This window comes from Danio rerio, chromosome 16 (genome assembly GCF_049306965.1).
Source record: "Danio rerio strain Tuebingen ecotype United States chromosome 16, GRCz12tu, whole genome shotgun sequence".
Lineage (NCBI taxonomy): Eukaryota > Metazoa > Chordata > Actinopteri > Cypriniformes > Danionidae > Danio > Danio rerio.
This window is the reverse complement of record NC_133191.1, coordinates 34130096-34148961: the sequence shown is the minus strand read 5'-3', so window position 1 is coordinate 34148961 and position 18866 is coordinate 34130096. Positions and strand designations below refer to the sequence as shown.

At 35.5% G+C, this 18866-nt stretch overlaps 1 protein-coding gene across 2 annotated transcripts in view; it reads left to right on the top strand.

The window, feature by feature from the left end:
- Positions 1–18866, top strand: part of slc45a4b (solute carrier family 45 member 4b) — a 24245-nt gene extending 5379 nt beyond the window's left edge. For both annotated transcript variants that reach the window (XM_017351511.3, XM_073926140.1), the window contains exons 3-8: positions 5457–5645; positions 5782–5961; positions 7165–8264; positions 12554–12653; positions 16692–16903; positions 17294–18866. In XM_017351511.3, coding sequence (XP_017207000.1) covers positions 5457–5645; positions 5782–5961; positions 7165–8264; positions 12554–12653; positions 16692–16903; positions 17294–17632 — 2120 coding nt within the window. In that variant the 3' untranslated portion in view covers positions 17633–18866. The remainder of the gene's footprint in view (positions 1–5456; positions 5646–5781; positions 5962–7164; positions 8265–12553; positions 12654–16691; positions 16904–17293) is intronic.

Here is an 18866-nt window from a genome sequence, read left to right as displayed (position 1 = left end):
GTCTGTTGGCTGAGTGAAAACTAATTATCTGACTTTTGGGAATAGATTTTGGGACGTCACACACATCTGATAAGAATGACAATAGCCCCTTTCACACAGTGATACCGGTAAATATCCGGAAAATTTCCGGAACGACTTTACCGGTATATTCAAAAAAGCGCTGTTCACACAGGCGAGGAAGTTACGGAAATTTTCCGGAAAAGAGCATTCACACATCCATTCCAAAATAGCGGTAAATTCTGACATCATTCACCACAAATGAGCTTTAAACGGCTGCGCTTGTATTTGTAAACATTTGACTAAATTACAAACTCTGTGGATGATCAATATTGTGAACAACTTTCACAGGATCACTTTCGCATGTCGAGATGTTCATATTATCTGCGTGTGCAGGCGCTCATATGCGCACGCAAAGCTTGAAGGTAAACAAACAACGGCTTATCATAAGCATCTCATCGATGATTATTTACACAGTTGGCATTAAGAAGAACATACAAACGTAATCTGACTAACTTCTAGCAGCTAAATGTGTCTGGAAAAATATTCAAAAGCTTTTATCCTCACAAACCGTGCGGACGTAAATGCGTCTGACTGTTGTGATTGGCTAAAGCAGACGTCTCACGTCAGCACGTTCTAGACGTGCACGCGCTTATTACGGGAATCTTCCTTCTGCATTCACACAGTTTTGTATGACTCACAAATTGCCACACAAATTGCAGTTCACACAAATTGCCGGTAATGTTACAACTTCTCTTTCCGGAAAATAGCCAGAACGAATTTACCGGTATTTTCAAAAAGGACCTGTTCACACATACAACCTTTCCGGAAAATTGCCGGCAATTTTCCGGAAAGGTCTGTATGTGTGAAAGGGGCTAATGACAGTTTAGCACAATTAAAAACAACCAATGTTCATTCATTTTCCTTCAGCTTAGTCTCTTTTCAGAGGTTGCCACAGTGGAATGAACCACCAACTATTCTAGCATATGTTTTATGTAGCGGATGCCCTTCTCGCTGCAACCCAGTATTGGAAAACACCCATACACACTCATTCACACACAATCATACGCTATGGGCAATTTAGCTTACCCAATTCACTTATAGTGCATGTCTTTGGACTGAAACCCACGTGAAGAACATGTCAACTCCACACAGAAATGCGAACTGGCCAAGCCGGGACTCCAACCAGCGACCTTTTGTGACAGTGCTAACCACTGAGCCACCATGCCACCCCGTTGACCAATGTTTTTCAAACTAAAAACCACAAACAACAAGAGTAAGTCATACAAAAAATTAATACAACGAATAAAAGAAATAAGACATGCACATAAACTAAAATCAAACCTTTTAAATTTATCAATGCACAACCAATAACTCACTGGCGAATTTATTTCATCACGCATATTAAATGCATTTTGACTGTGTGCTTTGAAGAGCAAATAGGTTAGCATGTACAGAAAAGAGAAAAAATGCAATGGCCTTTCCTATTGCAGAAACGTTCGATTTCTCTTAGATTTATTTGGGGTGAGTTTATTAGGAAGTTATGATTTAGTTCTTTTTAACTCACTGAATAAAAACAGTGTCTTATTTGCAATAGATTTAAGATGGAATATTTTAAATTTATGATCAAGTAAACAAAAATATTTAAAAAATAAAACATATATAATGTTTTTGTTTGTTTGTTTGTTTGTTTGTTTGTTTTTCCCACTAAATCAAAGTCAGTGGGCTCCAGTGTTTCTTTTATCACAACTGACTTTCATGGTATATGAAAAAACATTCCACAATACCATTCTTAACATTTATGTCATTCATCTGTTTTAAATGAAAAGGCTGATGCAACCAAAATAGCATCGTCTAATACATAGATTTTGCTTCAGTTGGCACTTTATATTTATGGAATGATTTTTTATTATTTACATTCATTTTATACTTAAAACCAATTCATATTCATTGAGCTGTGGCATCTCTTTACATTTGGCAGGAATCGCATGTTATGCCAATGCAAGCCCTGTATCATAGTAGTAAGATGGAGGGATGCTTGTTTTCACAGTAGCATGCAAAAGTGCATGGAATGCAGAGAATGTGTGAGTGTGCGCATTCCTCTTTCTCTAGCTTTTTAGTCCATTTTGAATAAGATCAATGTCAATAGATCCTCTCAGGAAACTGCAGGGTTAATATAACAAAAGGTTTGAATTGCTTTGAAGGCCCTCTGATCTCATACCAAAAACATCTACCACTTTAGTAGATTTAACAAGCCAAAAAAAAACATGTAACTCTAAAAAGTCATTTTCCCAGAAGATTTAGTGTAATTGAACCTAAATCACTCTGTTTTGTCAAGTTAATTGGAATTGTTTTGGAAAAAAATATGCATCGTGTCAAAATCTTAAATAGCCTTCTTGATGAAAATAGGTAAAATAATTGAAAATGTGAGTGTGGTTTAATAGGCCATCAACCAGAGGTTGTTTTTAAAGTAAAACGGATAAAATCCTCTCCTGTGGTAGATTTAATTCAGTGTATTGACAAAACCATCTCTTTAAGTTCTGGCCCTTGAGAGTTCTAACACTGAGTGTTATTGCTTTATAATACAAGCTGATTACTTCATTACTTCATGCTGCACCCTAAACTGATCTGGCTAGCGTGTAGTTGGATAGATGTTGATCTGAAAAGCCCAAGAGCTATGATTTGTGAAGTGGACATGTGATAAGTCTGTTGTCTGCACTTTCTGTTCTCACATTCTCAGTCATCATCCCACTTCACACATGACCTGCACATTCTCCTTTAGTGAAAAGAAGAAGTCTGACAATTAAGTTTCACTTGAGTAATCAAGTGTTTGGGTTTAATATGTCATCAGTGCTGGCACGAGCTCTGCATGCCAGACTAGAAAATGTTGGACTCATGGAAAATTCCATCCAGACTAAATCATCCCCAAAAAATCCTTTTCACTTTTTCTCACGACCTTTTCATGTACTCTGAGTCAACGCATTAGACGGTCATTTGATTATCAGAGGCAGTGCGATTGCTTCATTACTATGACACATTTTTATTTTTTCCATGTGGAAAGGTTTATAGTGTTGTAAATGTTGTAAATTGCTGGTTAAAGGTCCCATGAAATTAAAATAAAGTAATTTTAAATGACAGTATCAGTATTGAGTTTTTATCTATCTATAAGCTAGTGTGTGTTTAGAAGATATAAAACTGATATAAACATATAGAGCTTGTAGTTTGTAACTTCCGCCTAAATGGATCAACAATTTTATTCACGTCACCTCACTCTACAGTTTCTCATTAATTCATAACCAATCAAATGCTCTGTCTAACATGCCCCGCCCCCTTCAAGACGTTTCTCATTTGCTTTTCATTTAATGCACTTGAGCTCAACCACTCCTACTGGCAGATCGGCGATAAAACAAAACTCTATTGGCTGTTTTTTTTAAAGGGGGAGGAGCTACACTATGTTCCACCTTCTCTTGGCGTTTTTGTTGAGATTATAAGTGTGTTTGACATCATGCAGCGCTGCGCAGATCAATCAAAATCTGTCTTTAAGTGGTGTGTTCCGATTAGAAATTTTGTCCGGATTGATGCTACACGTGTGACATCTGACTGTCACATGTGACATCAAAGTACCGCGCCAGCGCTCCAAGATCAGACGATTGATTCAGTCGGTGCAGCATCTGAAGAGTGCCTGCTAGAGCTGCGATGACGACACCGATAATACACGATTGGCTGGGTTCATCGCATGACAACAACCACGTGCGTTTAGGGTTTATTTTTGGACAAATTCCGTCTCACAAATTTCAAAACAAACAATTAACTTTTTATACCCCTCTCTATCTTGTACACATCATGCTTATTAAAAGACTACAAGTATTTTTCTGCAGTATCATCTTTTGTTAAATAATTTGTTCATAAAGACTAGATTGTTTGCTGAGGTTTATTCAGAGTCAGACATAGATTTATTATTTACTGTATTTAGCTCCATAAATGATTTAAATGATATATTTAGATAAATAATCTAAATCGTAACTCTTACAGACTTGTAATAAAATAATTCATCATTGATCCTTACACCCCTAATGGTTTCTTAACAAATTAAGTAAAACAGTATTTTATTAAATATAAAATAAATGATTATAAAATATTTTATTTCCTGTCGAGCCGTTTATGCAGAATTTTTAAGTGACATTGATGTACCTGCTCTCTGGGAAATTTCTTTTCAAAGTGTAGCTAATTTATTTTGGTCCTTTTGTTTAATCTTTTTGGATTAAAATGCTTTTTTATGTGCCCTCTCGCTTCCCCTTATTTCTCATGCGTTTGTTAAATTGGCTACTTTAATTTAGAATTCCTGTGTTGTTTAAAATGAACTATAGTTTGTAGAGACTGTATTCTGTTTTATTTGTAGTGTAAATCTTTTGTTGTTATTTCAATAAATAAATAAATAAGTGATCACGCAGCAACTTTAAGCCCTGAATTGTCCGGCTTGACGGCTCTGTTTTCAACTCCACCCCTACTTGTACTATCCATGAGTCTTTCTGCCAGTTTGTCTGCAGCCGCTTTCCACTCATCAAGAGTTGAGGCTCTAGCTTTATCTATTCTGGCTGTTGAAAGATCTAACAATACTATATCAATCAACTGAAATAATCACTGCCGAATAAATGAAGAATGATTACACAACATTATAAAAAATCAAACATTTTCATGAAGGCTGTACACATTTATCTTATGTCGGTTGTCAATTTTGACCCACCAGCTATAAAACCATTTTTATAAACACACAGACACAATAAGAATCTCCTGCTTTAACTTTTATCAATACTGTCTTGCTATAATATATAGTTTATTCATTCATTTCTTTTCCTTCAGCTTAGTCCCTTTATTCATTAGGAATCGCCACAGCGGAATGAACTGCCAACTTAACGAGTATATGTTTTACAGAGCGGATGCCCTTCCAGCTGCAACCGAGTATTGGAAAAGCACTAATACACTGTCACATTTACACACACACACTCATGCACTATGGTCAATTTAGTTTATTCAATTCACGTATAACGCATGTCTTAGAACTTTTGGAGAAAAACCGAAACATCCGGAGGAAACCTGCAAACTCCACACAGAAATGCCATCTGGCCCAGCCAGGACTTGAACCAGCGACCTTCTTGCTGTGAGGCGACAGTGCTAACCACTGAGCCACCATGCCCCCCGATAATATATAGTTAAAAAATATAATTCTTTACTTTAGACAAAAATGAATGGTGCCCTCTAATTAAACATCGATGAATTACTGCACACTGATGAAGGTAAAACCTAGAAATTTACTAGGTTTGTGATGAATGATGATTTAGATTTAGAAATTGCTATTTAATTTTGAAGATGGGACATTTTTAAACACAAGTTCTAAGACCACACTTAAAAGCCTGAAATTTTGGAATTGAATTGATCCCGATCTCTGTTTCTCCTTGCAGGTCTCCCAGAGCAGTATTACAGCTTAACCTGGTTCCTCAGCCCCATTTTGGGTTTAATTTTCACTCCTCTTATTGGCTCAGCAAGCGACCGTTGCACTTTGAAATGGGGTCGGAGGAGACCCTTCATTTTGGCACTGTGTATAGGATTGTTAATAGGATTGGCCTTATTTCTCAACGGATCTCTTATAGGTAATCATTATTATTTGATATATTTATATTTCACTTAAAATGAGTGATTTTATTCACTTTACAGGATTGTATGGTAATATTGTTTAAGTAGGACTCCTTTTTCCTCATGGTCTGTTTGAATGTATGTGTCAAACAGGTCTGTCTCTGGGTGACGTCCCCAGTGATCAGCCGGCAGGGATTGTGCTGACTGTTGTTGGTGTAGTGGTTCTGGACTTCTGTGCTGATGCTTTGGACGGTCCAATAAGAGCTTACCTCCTGGATGTGGCTGATAGCGAGGAACAGGATGTGGCTTTAAATATCCATGCTTTCTCAGCAGGTATTGTATATATTTTGGGACTGGGAGAGAACTGGAACAGGGATGCTCTGCTCTTTAATGTCATACTTATAACAGACTCAAATTGGGGGGGAAATGATGGTTTTTATTAGATAATTATGCGTTAATAAAGATCTAGTCAGAATCAGAATTTAGCTTTTACATGAAAAAATGTTTAGTGATTATATGCTACTATTAAATTCTCTTTTATTATAGCTTTTTTACTTTAGCAATCGCTCATAAGTGATTATAATATCGTGATTTAATTTCACATATGAAATTGTGAATATATCACAAATGTCCTTTTGAAATTGTGATATATCAGAGGGTTCTTAGCAAAAAAAAAATGTAAATGTTAGCTTTTGTTGTATTTTTGATCAAGCAAATGTAGCCTGGGTTAAAAGATTTTTAAAAACTTAAAAATATGTGATGTTCTGGATACATTTTACTGAGTAATCCATCGTTTGCATGGGGGATAAAAATGAACATTAAAAGTTGACATCATTGTTTTCTATCTTTTTAAGTTTTGGTTCTTAAAGGGACAGTTCACCCGAAAATAAAATTCTAACCTCATTTACACACACTTGACTTGTTCCAAACCAGTTTGTTGTTGTTGTTTATTTGTTTTGTGGAACACAAAAGAATACTTTTACAAGAATGTTGTAATCCTGTAACAATTGACAAGCCTAGTAGAAAAACAAATACTTTAGAAGTCTACCAGAAGGTTTGGAACAAGTCAAGGGTGAGTAAATGATGGGAGAATTTTTAATTTTCCCTTTAACAACCTTTTCTTTTAGTGTTTTTCTTTCTTTACATTTTGAAGTCTTTGTTATCTGCTGTGTCCTGGCAGGTAAATAGACATATTGTACACATTTTTAGTGGTCAAAACCAAATGTAGGTCGCTTTGCATGAAGCTTCAGAATTCCTCACAAGCAAATGTTCTTTTTATGTAAGCCTGTATACCAGAACTATTAAAAACATTTTACAGCCCAACTTTTCAAGTTCTTCTCCTCTACTTTTCATTTGTATTAATATTGGAATCTCAATGTTCCTCCAAATTGGAGAATTTCAACCATTTCCAATAGCCAAACAATAACTGGAAGGGGTTGTATCATAAACTGTAGGAAGTATTTAGCCTTAAAGGCTACATTAATATAGTATATTTTATTTTTCCAAGTTTAAAGTGATACTCTTCCTGTCTTTAAGGGCTTGGAGGTGCTTTAGGTTACATGCTTGGAGGACTGGACTGGACCAATACCTTCCTGGGCCAAGCTTTTAAAGCCCAAGAGCAGGTGCTCTTTTTCTTCGCTTCCATCATCTTTATCATTTCTGCAACGCTTCACCTTTTCAGCATCAAAGAGCATCTCTATAACCCCAGCCTGACCGGGGCACTGAAGGACGAGGATGAAGAAAAACTAGCTCCTGTCCAGCCCTATGGCAGCTTCCCATCCACTCGTCTCTTGCCCCAGCTAGAAATTATTCCAGAGGAAGAGCCGTTTACCCCCCATGAGGATGATCGGTCTGAGCGGGACCTTTCAACTGACTTCTTAAACATCGATTTGGTGCGTAGTAAAAGCGACTCCGTTTTAGCCATGCCAGATGCAACCATAGAGCTGGACCCAGACCTAGATCGTGATGGGCAGTTTCTGTGCGACATAGAACCAAATTTATTTCAGGACTATCAGGGTGTACAAGATGATGGGGCGACGCTGGATTACTACAACACAAACCAGCTAGATCAGTGCTCTGGCGATCACTTACAGCAGTGTTCTAGTAATGGAGATCATATTTGCACAGCTCACAAAACTCTAAACGGAAGCTTTTCGGCTTCTGGAAATCCAATCAATGGAGCAGCGAATGCCACCAATCAACATGGAAAAGTTGGCTTGCGTCCTTACAATGTCCCAATGCGTCGCCGCACACCCTCATTCTACCGGCAGCCCTCATTCACTTTCTCTTATCATGGACGTGTGGGTTTTCAGTGGCGAAGACGCTATGGCAATATGGCCGGCCCGATTAAATCTTCAAGAAGTCTGAATGACCTCGACAAAATAACTAGACGGCACGAACGGCGGAAGCTGCAGCTTGGTGGCATTTCTGCATCCCGCAGGAATGAGGAGGATGAAGAGAGCGAGGATGGTGAAAGTGAGACCACAGTCAAACTCCTGTGGTTGTCCATGTTGAAGATGCCGCCTCAGCTGTGGCGTCTGTGCGTGTGTCACCTGCTCACCTGGTTCTCCATGATCGCACAGGCTGTGTTCTACACTGACTTCATGGGGCAGGTCATCTATGGAGGAGACCCGACTGTAAGAACAGATCTTTATCTTGTCATTTATCTCAAATTAATTGTAAATTTTAGATATTTAATTAAAATTCTAAAGATTTTATTTTTTACTAACCCTGGTTAAAATAAGGTATCATGCCTACAGTTATGATTAATAATATGCTGAATGATTAAGCCACCATGCACTATAAAAATAGCAATAATATAATAGAGTAAAAAACAGCTAAATGTATTTGTCTGTCTTTTTATCTATCCAACTGTTATACATTTATTTATTGTGCAGCAATTAAAAAAATGCACATAGATCTTTAAATGGGGAAAAATTCTGTTGAAAAAATAATTGTTGTGACAGATTTCTTATCCAGCATCAGTCCTGTTTTCAATCAAGTGAAGTTTTTAAACTAATTTCGAGAGGAGCACGTGATATAATTGACAGCAGCTGGCCACCTATCTACACTCATTAGTTAGCCAATCAGATCTATCCCAACCCACTATAAGTAGCCTAGCTAGACATTACTCCCTTATCTTCATTTTCCGAAGAAACCCCCCATCCACCCCTTTCTCCTCCTTTTCTCCTTTACAAAAAGGGGAGCTCTCGAGAACCACCTGATCTCGTACTCCCCTCACATGCTCTATGGACCTGGCGGGAGCCCTGGGCTCAACTATCTTCAAGCTCAGGGTTCTCTCCCGGGACAGCATGCCAAACCTGCTTACAGCTGTCAAGCAATATCTAAGTGTGAACTCTTGAAATGTTCATTATGTTTTAGTTAGGGATGCTCATAGTAAAAGATTAACCGTTAACCAATTAATGGTATCAGTTAAATGATTAAAAATTATATATATATGCCAAAGAATCAAAATAAAAGAAAGATATTGCTGGTCACAGTTTGACACTGATGAGTTAATGCCAAACCAGCGCTAATGCTGATTGCCTCTGTCCTGGATGCGTGTCATGAACACCTTCGTTTATTTAAACAATTAGAAAAAGAAGCTGAAAAACAAAACTTTCTGAGATGTGCGTTGCTTTGGAAATGAGCTGGCCACAAGTCAGAGCGTCTGGGTTTTCTCTCCATCAGAGCATGCTCCAGTGCGCCTCATAAACAAACAAATAGGCTATAGTTTTGAAGATTTAGTGTACAACCAAAAAACCAACCTTTTTATTAATAGTTCTTATAAAATATCCGTTTTTGAAATAGCCTACGTAACCTGTGAATCAAACAAATCCTAAGATTTTCTAGATTTTTTGATAAATCCGCACCAAACTGAGGCTTTCATTTTATAGCTTATAAAACATGTATACAAATTAGTGCAATTTTATTTGTAAACAACACAATTCTTATATGCTATAGTAGTCTATACTTTACAAAAAGACAATATATGAGCTTTGTCATTGTCTCTCATCACGTGTAGCACGCACACATGAACTGTAAGGCAGAGGAAATGAAAGCACAGAAGCTTAAGACATAATCTTTAAATAAATGACTTCTATTAAAAATGTTGACAGAGGTTTATTATTTAAGAATAACAGCGGAGCGTTAATTGAATGCATATTGTTCATGGAGCGATCAATTTGAGCCTGCTATTTTTATTTGACGGAGGGAAAAAAACATGAGTGGAAAAAACAGCCAATGTCGGTTTAAAAGGATTCAGTCAGTGTTTTCGTTTTGTAATCAAAATTTAAGTAAAAAATATCTAGGGCAGGACTATTTTTTTTTTTTTATTATTATTTTTTCCATGCTGTTGGAAACATTGCAAGTGCGTGAAGATGTTCTGTTGTTAATGTTTCCTCAGGCTGCTGTTCGCAGTTAACGAGCGGCGGTTGTCGATTGGCAAAATTAACTGAAATGAGGATTCCTAGTTTTATTATTTCTAGCACTTCAAATTGCAGTTGTTGCAGTTAACTGGGTTTTTTGTCACTCCTTCTTATACGAATTTCTTATTATGCACATGGGTTTAGTACCAACACACTCACGTAATTATAATTTTAAAATGATTTTAAAAAAATACACAGTTTGGTCACGTTTAATTTTAATGTATATTTCACGCCATTAACACAACATTAACTAAATTTTTTCTCAACAAACTACTAATTAGCTGCTTATTAATCATTATTAAGGTAGTAGTTGGGTTTAGGTATTGAGTAGCATTAAGGATGTAAAATAAGATCATACTTTAAAAGTGCTAATAAACAGTGAATATCTTAATAGTAGGCAGGTAATGGCCAGTAGTAAATGGTGTGAATTTTTACATAAACTGAAGTGTTAACCATAATTAAAATGTTTTGTCCTATCATGCTCATTTGGTAAATTAAATATTGAAAATTTAATAGGGAAATTGTTGTTTTTACGGTCTTCAGTGAAACTTTTTTTCTACCTAAACTGTAAAATAGGTTTATAAAAGGAAATGAGAGAGAGTGAAGGGAAGAAAAGATGTGGTGAGGGATTAGATTTAGGGCGTTCACACAGAGCAGGTTTGGTTAGGTTCAAACAAAAGTCTGGTACAATTGCTTTGTTATTCTGGCTCACTGAAGTGTGATTGCAGCCATCTAAATCCTGGTGTGAACAGAACAAACAAAGAGAAACTTCTCGGAAATACAAATGGCTGAAATATGAATGCAACCATTAACAATGCTGTCTAAATGGACCCCAAAAAACAGGACATGATGTTACAACAATTCACCATAAACAGGGCAGATGCTCAAGCACACCTGTTTGTTCTTATAGTTGTGATGTTGCTAATTACTGGTTAACACTGATGTCAGAAATGAGTCATGCTGCAGATTTATTTGTTTGTGTCTGCATGTGTGTCTGTGACGAAGGAGTTTTCAGGCACTTTTTTTTAACTTCAGTACACATTTTAAACCTATTTCTAACCAATAAAAAAATCATGAAATCATTTTTTGCTATCATTTTATTCTGTAAATTTAGTTTGGTCTTAAAATTGAGGTTGTGAACGGCTCTGTTGGATCTTTTTTTTTTCCCCGAAGTGTTTGTATTGCCACACACTGTATAAGTGTTTTAGATTGAGTCCTTTTCACAACCAGTTTTTTAAAACGGGTTTTAAAATTAGTTTTTGAATAATCAAAGTACTTTTGTTGTTATTTTTTGGAATATTGTTTCACTAATTTAAACATGGCTAAAATACAGTTCAGTCAGTTCAATCAGCTGCATGATTCATAGAAAAAAAGATTGCAATCTCAGTTCAACCCCCTACACAATCTTAATCCACCATTTCTATGATTCAGCCAATAATATTTTCAAGTTCAGGAGAGAATCACAAAGGCAGTCACAGAAGTCTTCACATTGTTTTATATACATGGTTCGGCAACATAAACACCTCCAAATGGTGTTAAAAAAATTACATACTGTATTTGTAAGGTATAATTCAACCAAAAATGTAATTTCTGTCTTTGTGTAATGATGTGATTGTGGTCGCGAAACAACATGTGAGCTGACACACTGTGTGTTTACTACCGAAAGGACATGCATGTGCCCGCCAATGATGTCTATTTTAGTAAACAGAACCTATGTAAGCTATGAATAACCGGTAATAAAGTTGTAAATAACATTTAGTTTGTTGCACAGAGCAATCGTTTGTCATCTGATAATGGCAAATGTCTCATTTTACCAGTGGAAAAAAAATGGTCTAATAATGGTGTCAATGACAGATTGCAAGCATATGTCTCAAACACAATAATTCAACTTTAGAACTATGAATATTTGAATTCTGATGTCATCAGTTTACAGTGCGTTAATGACCTTGAAAAAGTTTACATTTATTTACGTCCAGTGTTGCAAGTCTACAAAATGTAGCATTTTAACCAACAGTAGACCTACGCATAATAATTTGATTGTTATTTTATCACATGTTTGAGAAATAGCAATAATCAGGGTGTCTGCTGAGTCTTAAAAAATCTAAAATTTCCTTATTAATGGTCCTAAAGGCTCTTAAAAAGTCTTAAATTTGACTTGATGAAACCTGTAGAAAACCTGAATAATAAAAGCCTACTCATATTAACCTTTATTTTACATCTACAGGATTGTGAGAAAATAGTGATTTTAAGCAAAAAACAAATTGTGATTCTCATTTTAGCCAGAATCGTGCTGCGCTTCTTTAATTTTAATCCCTTTCAAAAATTTAAATATGCTGCAAGACTAATTCATCCATTAACTCATCCAATAGACCTATCAGAGAACTTATGACTAAGTACAAAGTAATTTACTGTAGTGTTTTGAAATGACGCAAGCTCTATTTTACTGCATGTACTTGTGTGAATATGCAAGATATCTAATTGATGTTTTTTGGAAACAGGCTGCTGCAAACTCCACCGCTCTGCATGACTACGGTAAAGGTGTGAAGATGGGCTGCTGGGGGCTGGTGATCTATGCGGCTACAGCTGCACTCTGCTCAGGTGTGTGTTTGTGTGTGTTATGCTCAGCTGTTTTGAAAACTCAATGTGAATGTTGAGGACTGCTGTTTTGTTTGCATTTTCTTTTTTTTTATAATCATATTTATTGATTTTTTTTTTTTTTCAAGGACAACCACAGAGAAACACATTCACACAACACTCAGCACTGTCCCAGATAAATCCTGTACAAGTCAATGAGCAAAACAACAATGACAACATAGATTAGGGAATGACAACAGACAATAAAATAAAGAAAGAAGGAAAAATGAACGAATGAATGAACGAACAAATAAATAAATGTCTCTGAAGAATCCAGAGATAAGTGGCTGGTTTGTTCATCCAGATATTTGAGAAATAAACCCCAGACACTAAAGAATTCTCTGAAATCTCAGTCTTTCTATCTGTATTGTCGAAATCATGTCTGCAATCCACATTTGAAATGAAGGGGGTGAAGAGGACTTTCAATGCTAAAGCACAATTTTTTAGCCACAATCATACCTGAAAACAAAGACTGCTAGAGTCCGTCTGGAATATAAGAAATGTATTGTGAATATACACAACACGCGCGTCTACACGCGAGAAAACTACAGCTCGCGAGCGCACAGGGAATCTTCACGCAACTGATCCAGCGCGAGAAAACAAGTCCCGCGCGCGCACATCATCATCTGTGCGCACGATGTACGCTCACGCGAGCGAGGTCATGCCTACAGCGCGCGCGCGCGATCAGTTCTCTCCGCTCGCTCGCTGATTCTTCTCTCTGCTCGCGCGAAACATATTGGATTTTTGTCAGTCCTTGGGCGGGACTTGGTTTACTTGTTATCTCTAACGCTATTGGCTACTCTGCCTTTCCGGAAGTTAGCCGGGATTGGACGCAGGTAAGCTAGTTTCCCTGTTAAATAAAGATATATAGGATATCTTATCATAATGTCACAATGTGAAACTAATAGACTTACTTTCTCAGTAATAGGTGACGACTTACTTTCAATAATGAGATATTTCTTGTAATAATTTATCTCATAATAATGCCTATTCTTACCATCATGACCAAGTCATATAATGACATATTAAAATAATGAGATATATTTCTGTAACAAACTTTATTACTTGGGAGAGAAAGAGAGAGTTATACCATGTGGCAAAAGATCTCTCAGTTAAACAGAAATTGGGGAAAATATACATGGGCTAATAATTCAGGACGAATAATTCAGACTTTAAATGTGTGTTTTGAACCATTTGATGAAGTTTAGCACCTACATTTAAACTAAACTCAAGCCAAACGTGTTCAAATTTATAAAAATCTTTTTTTTTTCTTAGACTCATTGTCCTTGACTCATTTTCTATGAAGAACAAGTCAGAATAAATTGGATGGACAATATTATACAAAATAGGCTATACATGCATGCAGTGCATAAAGTACAAAGGTTTATAGTAAATATATTGCCATTAGTCTGTTATTCCACTTTACAGTTAAAGTCAGAATTATTAGCCCGCTTGAATTATTAGCCCCCTGTTTATTTTTATCCTAATTTTTATTTAACGGAGAGAAGAATTTTTTCAACACATTTCTAAACATTATAGTTTTAATAACTCATTTCTAATAACTGATTTATTTTCTCTTTGTCATGATGACAGTAAATAATAATAGACTAGATATTCTTCAAGATACTTCTATACAGCTTACATTTACATTTAAAGGCTTCACTAGGGTAACTAGGCAGGTTAGGGTAATTAGGCAAGTTATTGTATAACGATAATTTGTTCTGTAGACATACGAAAAAAATAAATAGCTTAAAGAGGCTAATAATATGGACCTTAAAATGGGTTTTTAAAAATTTTAAACTGCTTTTATTCTAGCCAAAATAAAACAAGAAAAAAGTGGGCTAATAATTCTGACTTCAACTGCATATGTGACCTTTAAGATGTGGGCATGTTGTATAGAAAGTGGTATTTGTATGCCTCTGAAGTGGAATAATGTAATGGATACATGCAGTGAGTAAAGCCAAACGAAGATTGTAGAAATTAAATTGTTGCTGAATGTCTGTATGTCTGTCACTGTATTTTTTATGTTTGATTGGGCTAATCATTTTTGATTGAAGGCTTTATATGCAGGTTATTCAATCATTAACTAAAAATTAGATTGATATATATATATATATATATATATATATATATATATATATATATATATATATATATATATATATATATATATATATATATATAATTTTTAGTTAATGATTGAATATATATATATATATTTTTTTTTTTCCCACTGATCTATATTACAAACAATGTTAATAATTATAATAATATACAAAGCTGCACTGCACATATAGTATGCATTGTATGGAAAGATATAAAAAGCTAATAAAATCTTCTGAAGACAATATTTCCTAGAAAGATCATCCCCAAGTCTCATAATGAGCACTGCTGTTGTGGTTAATAATGAAGTTAAATACAACAAACCAGACAAGTGCTGCACGGGACAAATCAAATGGGTTCAGAAAGTCATGTTACAAGAATGCAAGTCATTATTTTAGAAGATTAATTATTATTATTTGACTGTTTCTTGAGATTGAATCCTCATAAAGTTCTCAGAAAGTTTCTTATGATTATGACTTGCAAGTTGTATATATATTTAACGGCGTGATCTTTTAACCTGCGTCCAATCCCGGCTAACTTCCGGAAAGGCAGAGTAGCCAATAGCGTTAGAGATAACAAGTAAACCAAGTCAACCAAGTAATCTGCTCACGGTTCACTTCTCCTTGCGCGCAAACATCACCGCTGCGCTCAATTTATATTGGCATTGATTTGCCGCCATAGATTTGCCGCCATACTTCACCACATCATTCTGGGTTGACACACTGAACATTTTCCAGTTTTTTTTTTTTTTGTTTAGGTAAAGTCTTAAATTTTCATTTTAGAGGACTTAAAAAGGTCTTAAAAGGTCTTAAATTTCCTGTTAAAAAATGTGCAGATACCCTGTTACTTCAAGCCTCAGAATACCAATATGCTTGACCAAATGTATCTAACAAAGGTCAAAACCAGAAAGCATGGGAAGTTTGTTTGTATTTTCTAGTAGGCTAATCAGGTTTCAGTTCTGTACTCAGACACTCACATGACGCCGGTTTTAAATAAGCAGATTTTCTTTTAAGTTATTGTTTGTCTTAAATCTTTCACTTCCTTTTTGAATGTCAGAGCCATTTTTCTGTCTCAGACATTACCTTGTGATGTACTGTACCTTTAAAGATTGAAGATATATTAAATCAGTTTGCTGTGCGGTAACCTTTGTTTTAATTACAGCAAATTAAAACATTTGCTATTAAAACTAAAATTCAAAATGGCAATATTTTTATTTGAAATTCGGAACGCATTGTATTAGACCTTAAACAAAAAAACAACCAAAGTCTTTAAATTTTACTCAAATACATACATAATAAATCCAGTAAATCCAGAGAAATTAATGAAATTTTCTGTAGTAGCATTGTCTCTCTTTAACTCATAAATCATGTTGGCCAATAATAAAATTATATTATATGAAAACAAATTAATGAAGTATATTAAATTGACCTTATTGCATTGCATTCCTTATACGTGTTCTTATTAAAAAAATATCATATTACATTCAATTATATGAAATATGTGTATTTATATAAACACTATAAATACACAGCACACACACAAATATTATAAACAAGATAATACATGAGTCAATCTAAACTTTCATTTTAGAATCTGATTCATCTTTGCCCAGCACTAATTTTATATATATATATACACATGCATGCATTTATTTGAGAAAATGTGTTTGTCTGTGTTTTTAAGTATATGTGTATTACATATAGATAATAAAAACATATAATATGCACACGTCTTATGTCAATTATTTTTTGATTAATCGCGATTAATCTTTGCCCAGCACTAATATAAATATTGAAAATGTATAATTGTGTTATATAAATAAACGTTATTACAGTTCAGTTTCTTTGTTGTTCATTTTAATGATTATTCTTGATAAATAATCATAAACGTGTTTTTCAGATGTGCTCCAGAGGATCTTGAACAACTATGACCTGAGCATAAGAATTACCTACATGTTGGGGACTCTGGGATTTGCCGTTGGTACAGCAGTCATGTCCATCTTTCCAAATGTATATGTAGCGATGGTGATGATAAGCACCATGGGGGTCATCTCTATGAGCATGTCATACTGCCCTTATGCTCTGCTGGGACAATACCATGAGATCAAAGAGGTGTGTATCATTTTATAAACTAATGTTTGCCATATATATATATATATAAAAAATTCACTGACACTCAAAAATATGAAATCCATCAAGATTACTTTAACCTTTCTGGAGGACCTAGTCTAGGCTAATTATCACAATAATCAGTTAATAGTCTAATCTTAGTTATGATGAAATTTGATCACATTATGCATCCAAATAAGGGATATTATTTGAAATAATAATACATGGAATAGTTTTATTTTACGTTAATGTTTACTCATTCAGCGAACGCTTTATATCAGGAAAATATTCTCTTGTATTTTTACCCTTTCTGTTTTATATACACTTAATTCGTAAATTATTTTCGCTCAAGGCAGCAGGTCTCTCAATCAATGATTACGTTTTCTTTGACAGTACATCCACCACAGCCCTGGAAACTCACGGCGAGGCTTTGGCATCGACTGCGCCATCCTGACGTGTCAAGTGTACATCTCTCAGATCCTGGTGGCGTCTGCTCTCGGTGCAGTGGTAGATGCGGTCGGCACGGTGAGAGTTATTCCAATGGTGGCATCTGGAGGCTCTTGTCTGGCTTTCCTGGCTGCAGCTTTCCTCGTCATCTACCCTGATACACTCGACGACGAAGATGATGATGACGAAGAAGAACAAGGCCCAGGATCTGTGAAATCGGAGGTGGCGTCCAATAGCAGTGCAGAGAAATTAAGAAACAAGCCAGAGACTGCATCCTCAGTTTAGGTGTTAGAGCTGAAAAATAATAATAATACTTGAGTTTTAAAGTACAAATCCCAGAATGCACAAGCAAGACCAAGTTGGACGTTCTCTAGCAATCATAGACTCACACATATGCTGAATGTAATTCTGTGGATATGGTACGGAATCAAACCTATTTGAGTCAAATACGTAATTTCTTGAGATTATTTCTCAAGCTATTTATTATTTGGGGCCAAAATCTCCATTGTCTACACAACAAGTTTTAATTTCAGTTGAAGCATTTTTGTTTACGTCACTACAGTGGAAAATATAGTTTCACACGCTAATAATCATTCCCCGTCATTCACAAGTCATTTATATACCAGATATAAGTTTTTGCATCATTCTAGACGTATGTTTTAGCGCTAAAATACGTCCGATTATCATCGTGTTTGCTTCATCTGCCTCGAATCATGACAAACACTCAGGTTAAAGCTGAACGGCTGCTGCTTGAGCGCTTTTGATCGCTCACTTCTTTAGATTTAACTATGCACAATGCCAAAATATATCTATATTTATATTTTTGGTGAAGACATTGATTTTGAGAGTTGACTTGATTTTATTAGGTACACTATTTCAAGGGAGAAAGAGCACAGAGAAAGAAGGGATGTTGAATAAAGGAAAGGCTTTGCTGTAGAGCGAAATTAAGAAATGGGTTTAGCTGTCGGGGCAGTTTTTTATTGTCTGTCAGCCTCCATCTTAAGCGATGACACTCCAGTAGTAGCAGTATTTCTCACAGCCAATTTCATTAACGTTTCTGGTACTCTTGTGTAGTTTATATACACAAGGTGTTGTTTTTTTATTCAGGCCAAATGTTTTCTTAGAGTTAGTCACCTGACTCCGCTGGCTAAGTGGCCGCTTCTAAATGTAGTTTCAATACATTGCTGGAGTCTGTATAGTAGCTGTACAGAGGTCAGTGGACTGGCTCTTTTATTTTTGTGCGTGTTTCCTGACCAAGGTGGACACTTTTTATTTTTAATCCTCATTTTTTTGTGGTACTGCTGTGACTTTTTTTTTCAGTGTTTGAACCAAATTGAACGTTTACACTGGTTCCAGTTGAGGTTTTGAATTCTGTTCAATATAAAGAAAGTTTTACACTCTTCTTGGTTGAATGGTTTGTTTTAAACTGCCACACTATGTGATTGAATTTATTTTACTTTTTATGTAATATGAATACCTAGCTGTTTTAATGTTTAAATAAAAAATAATAATTATCCAT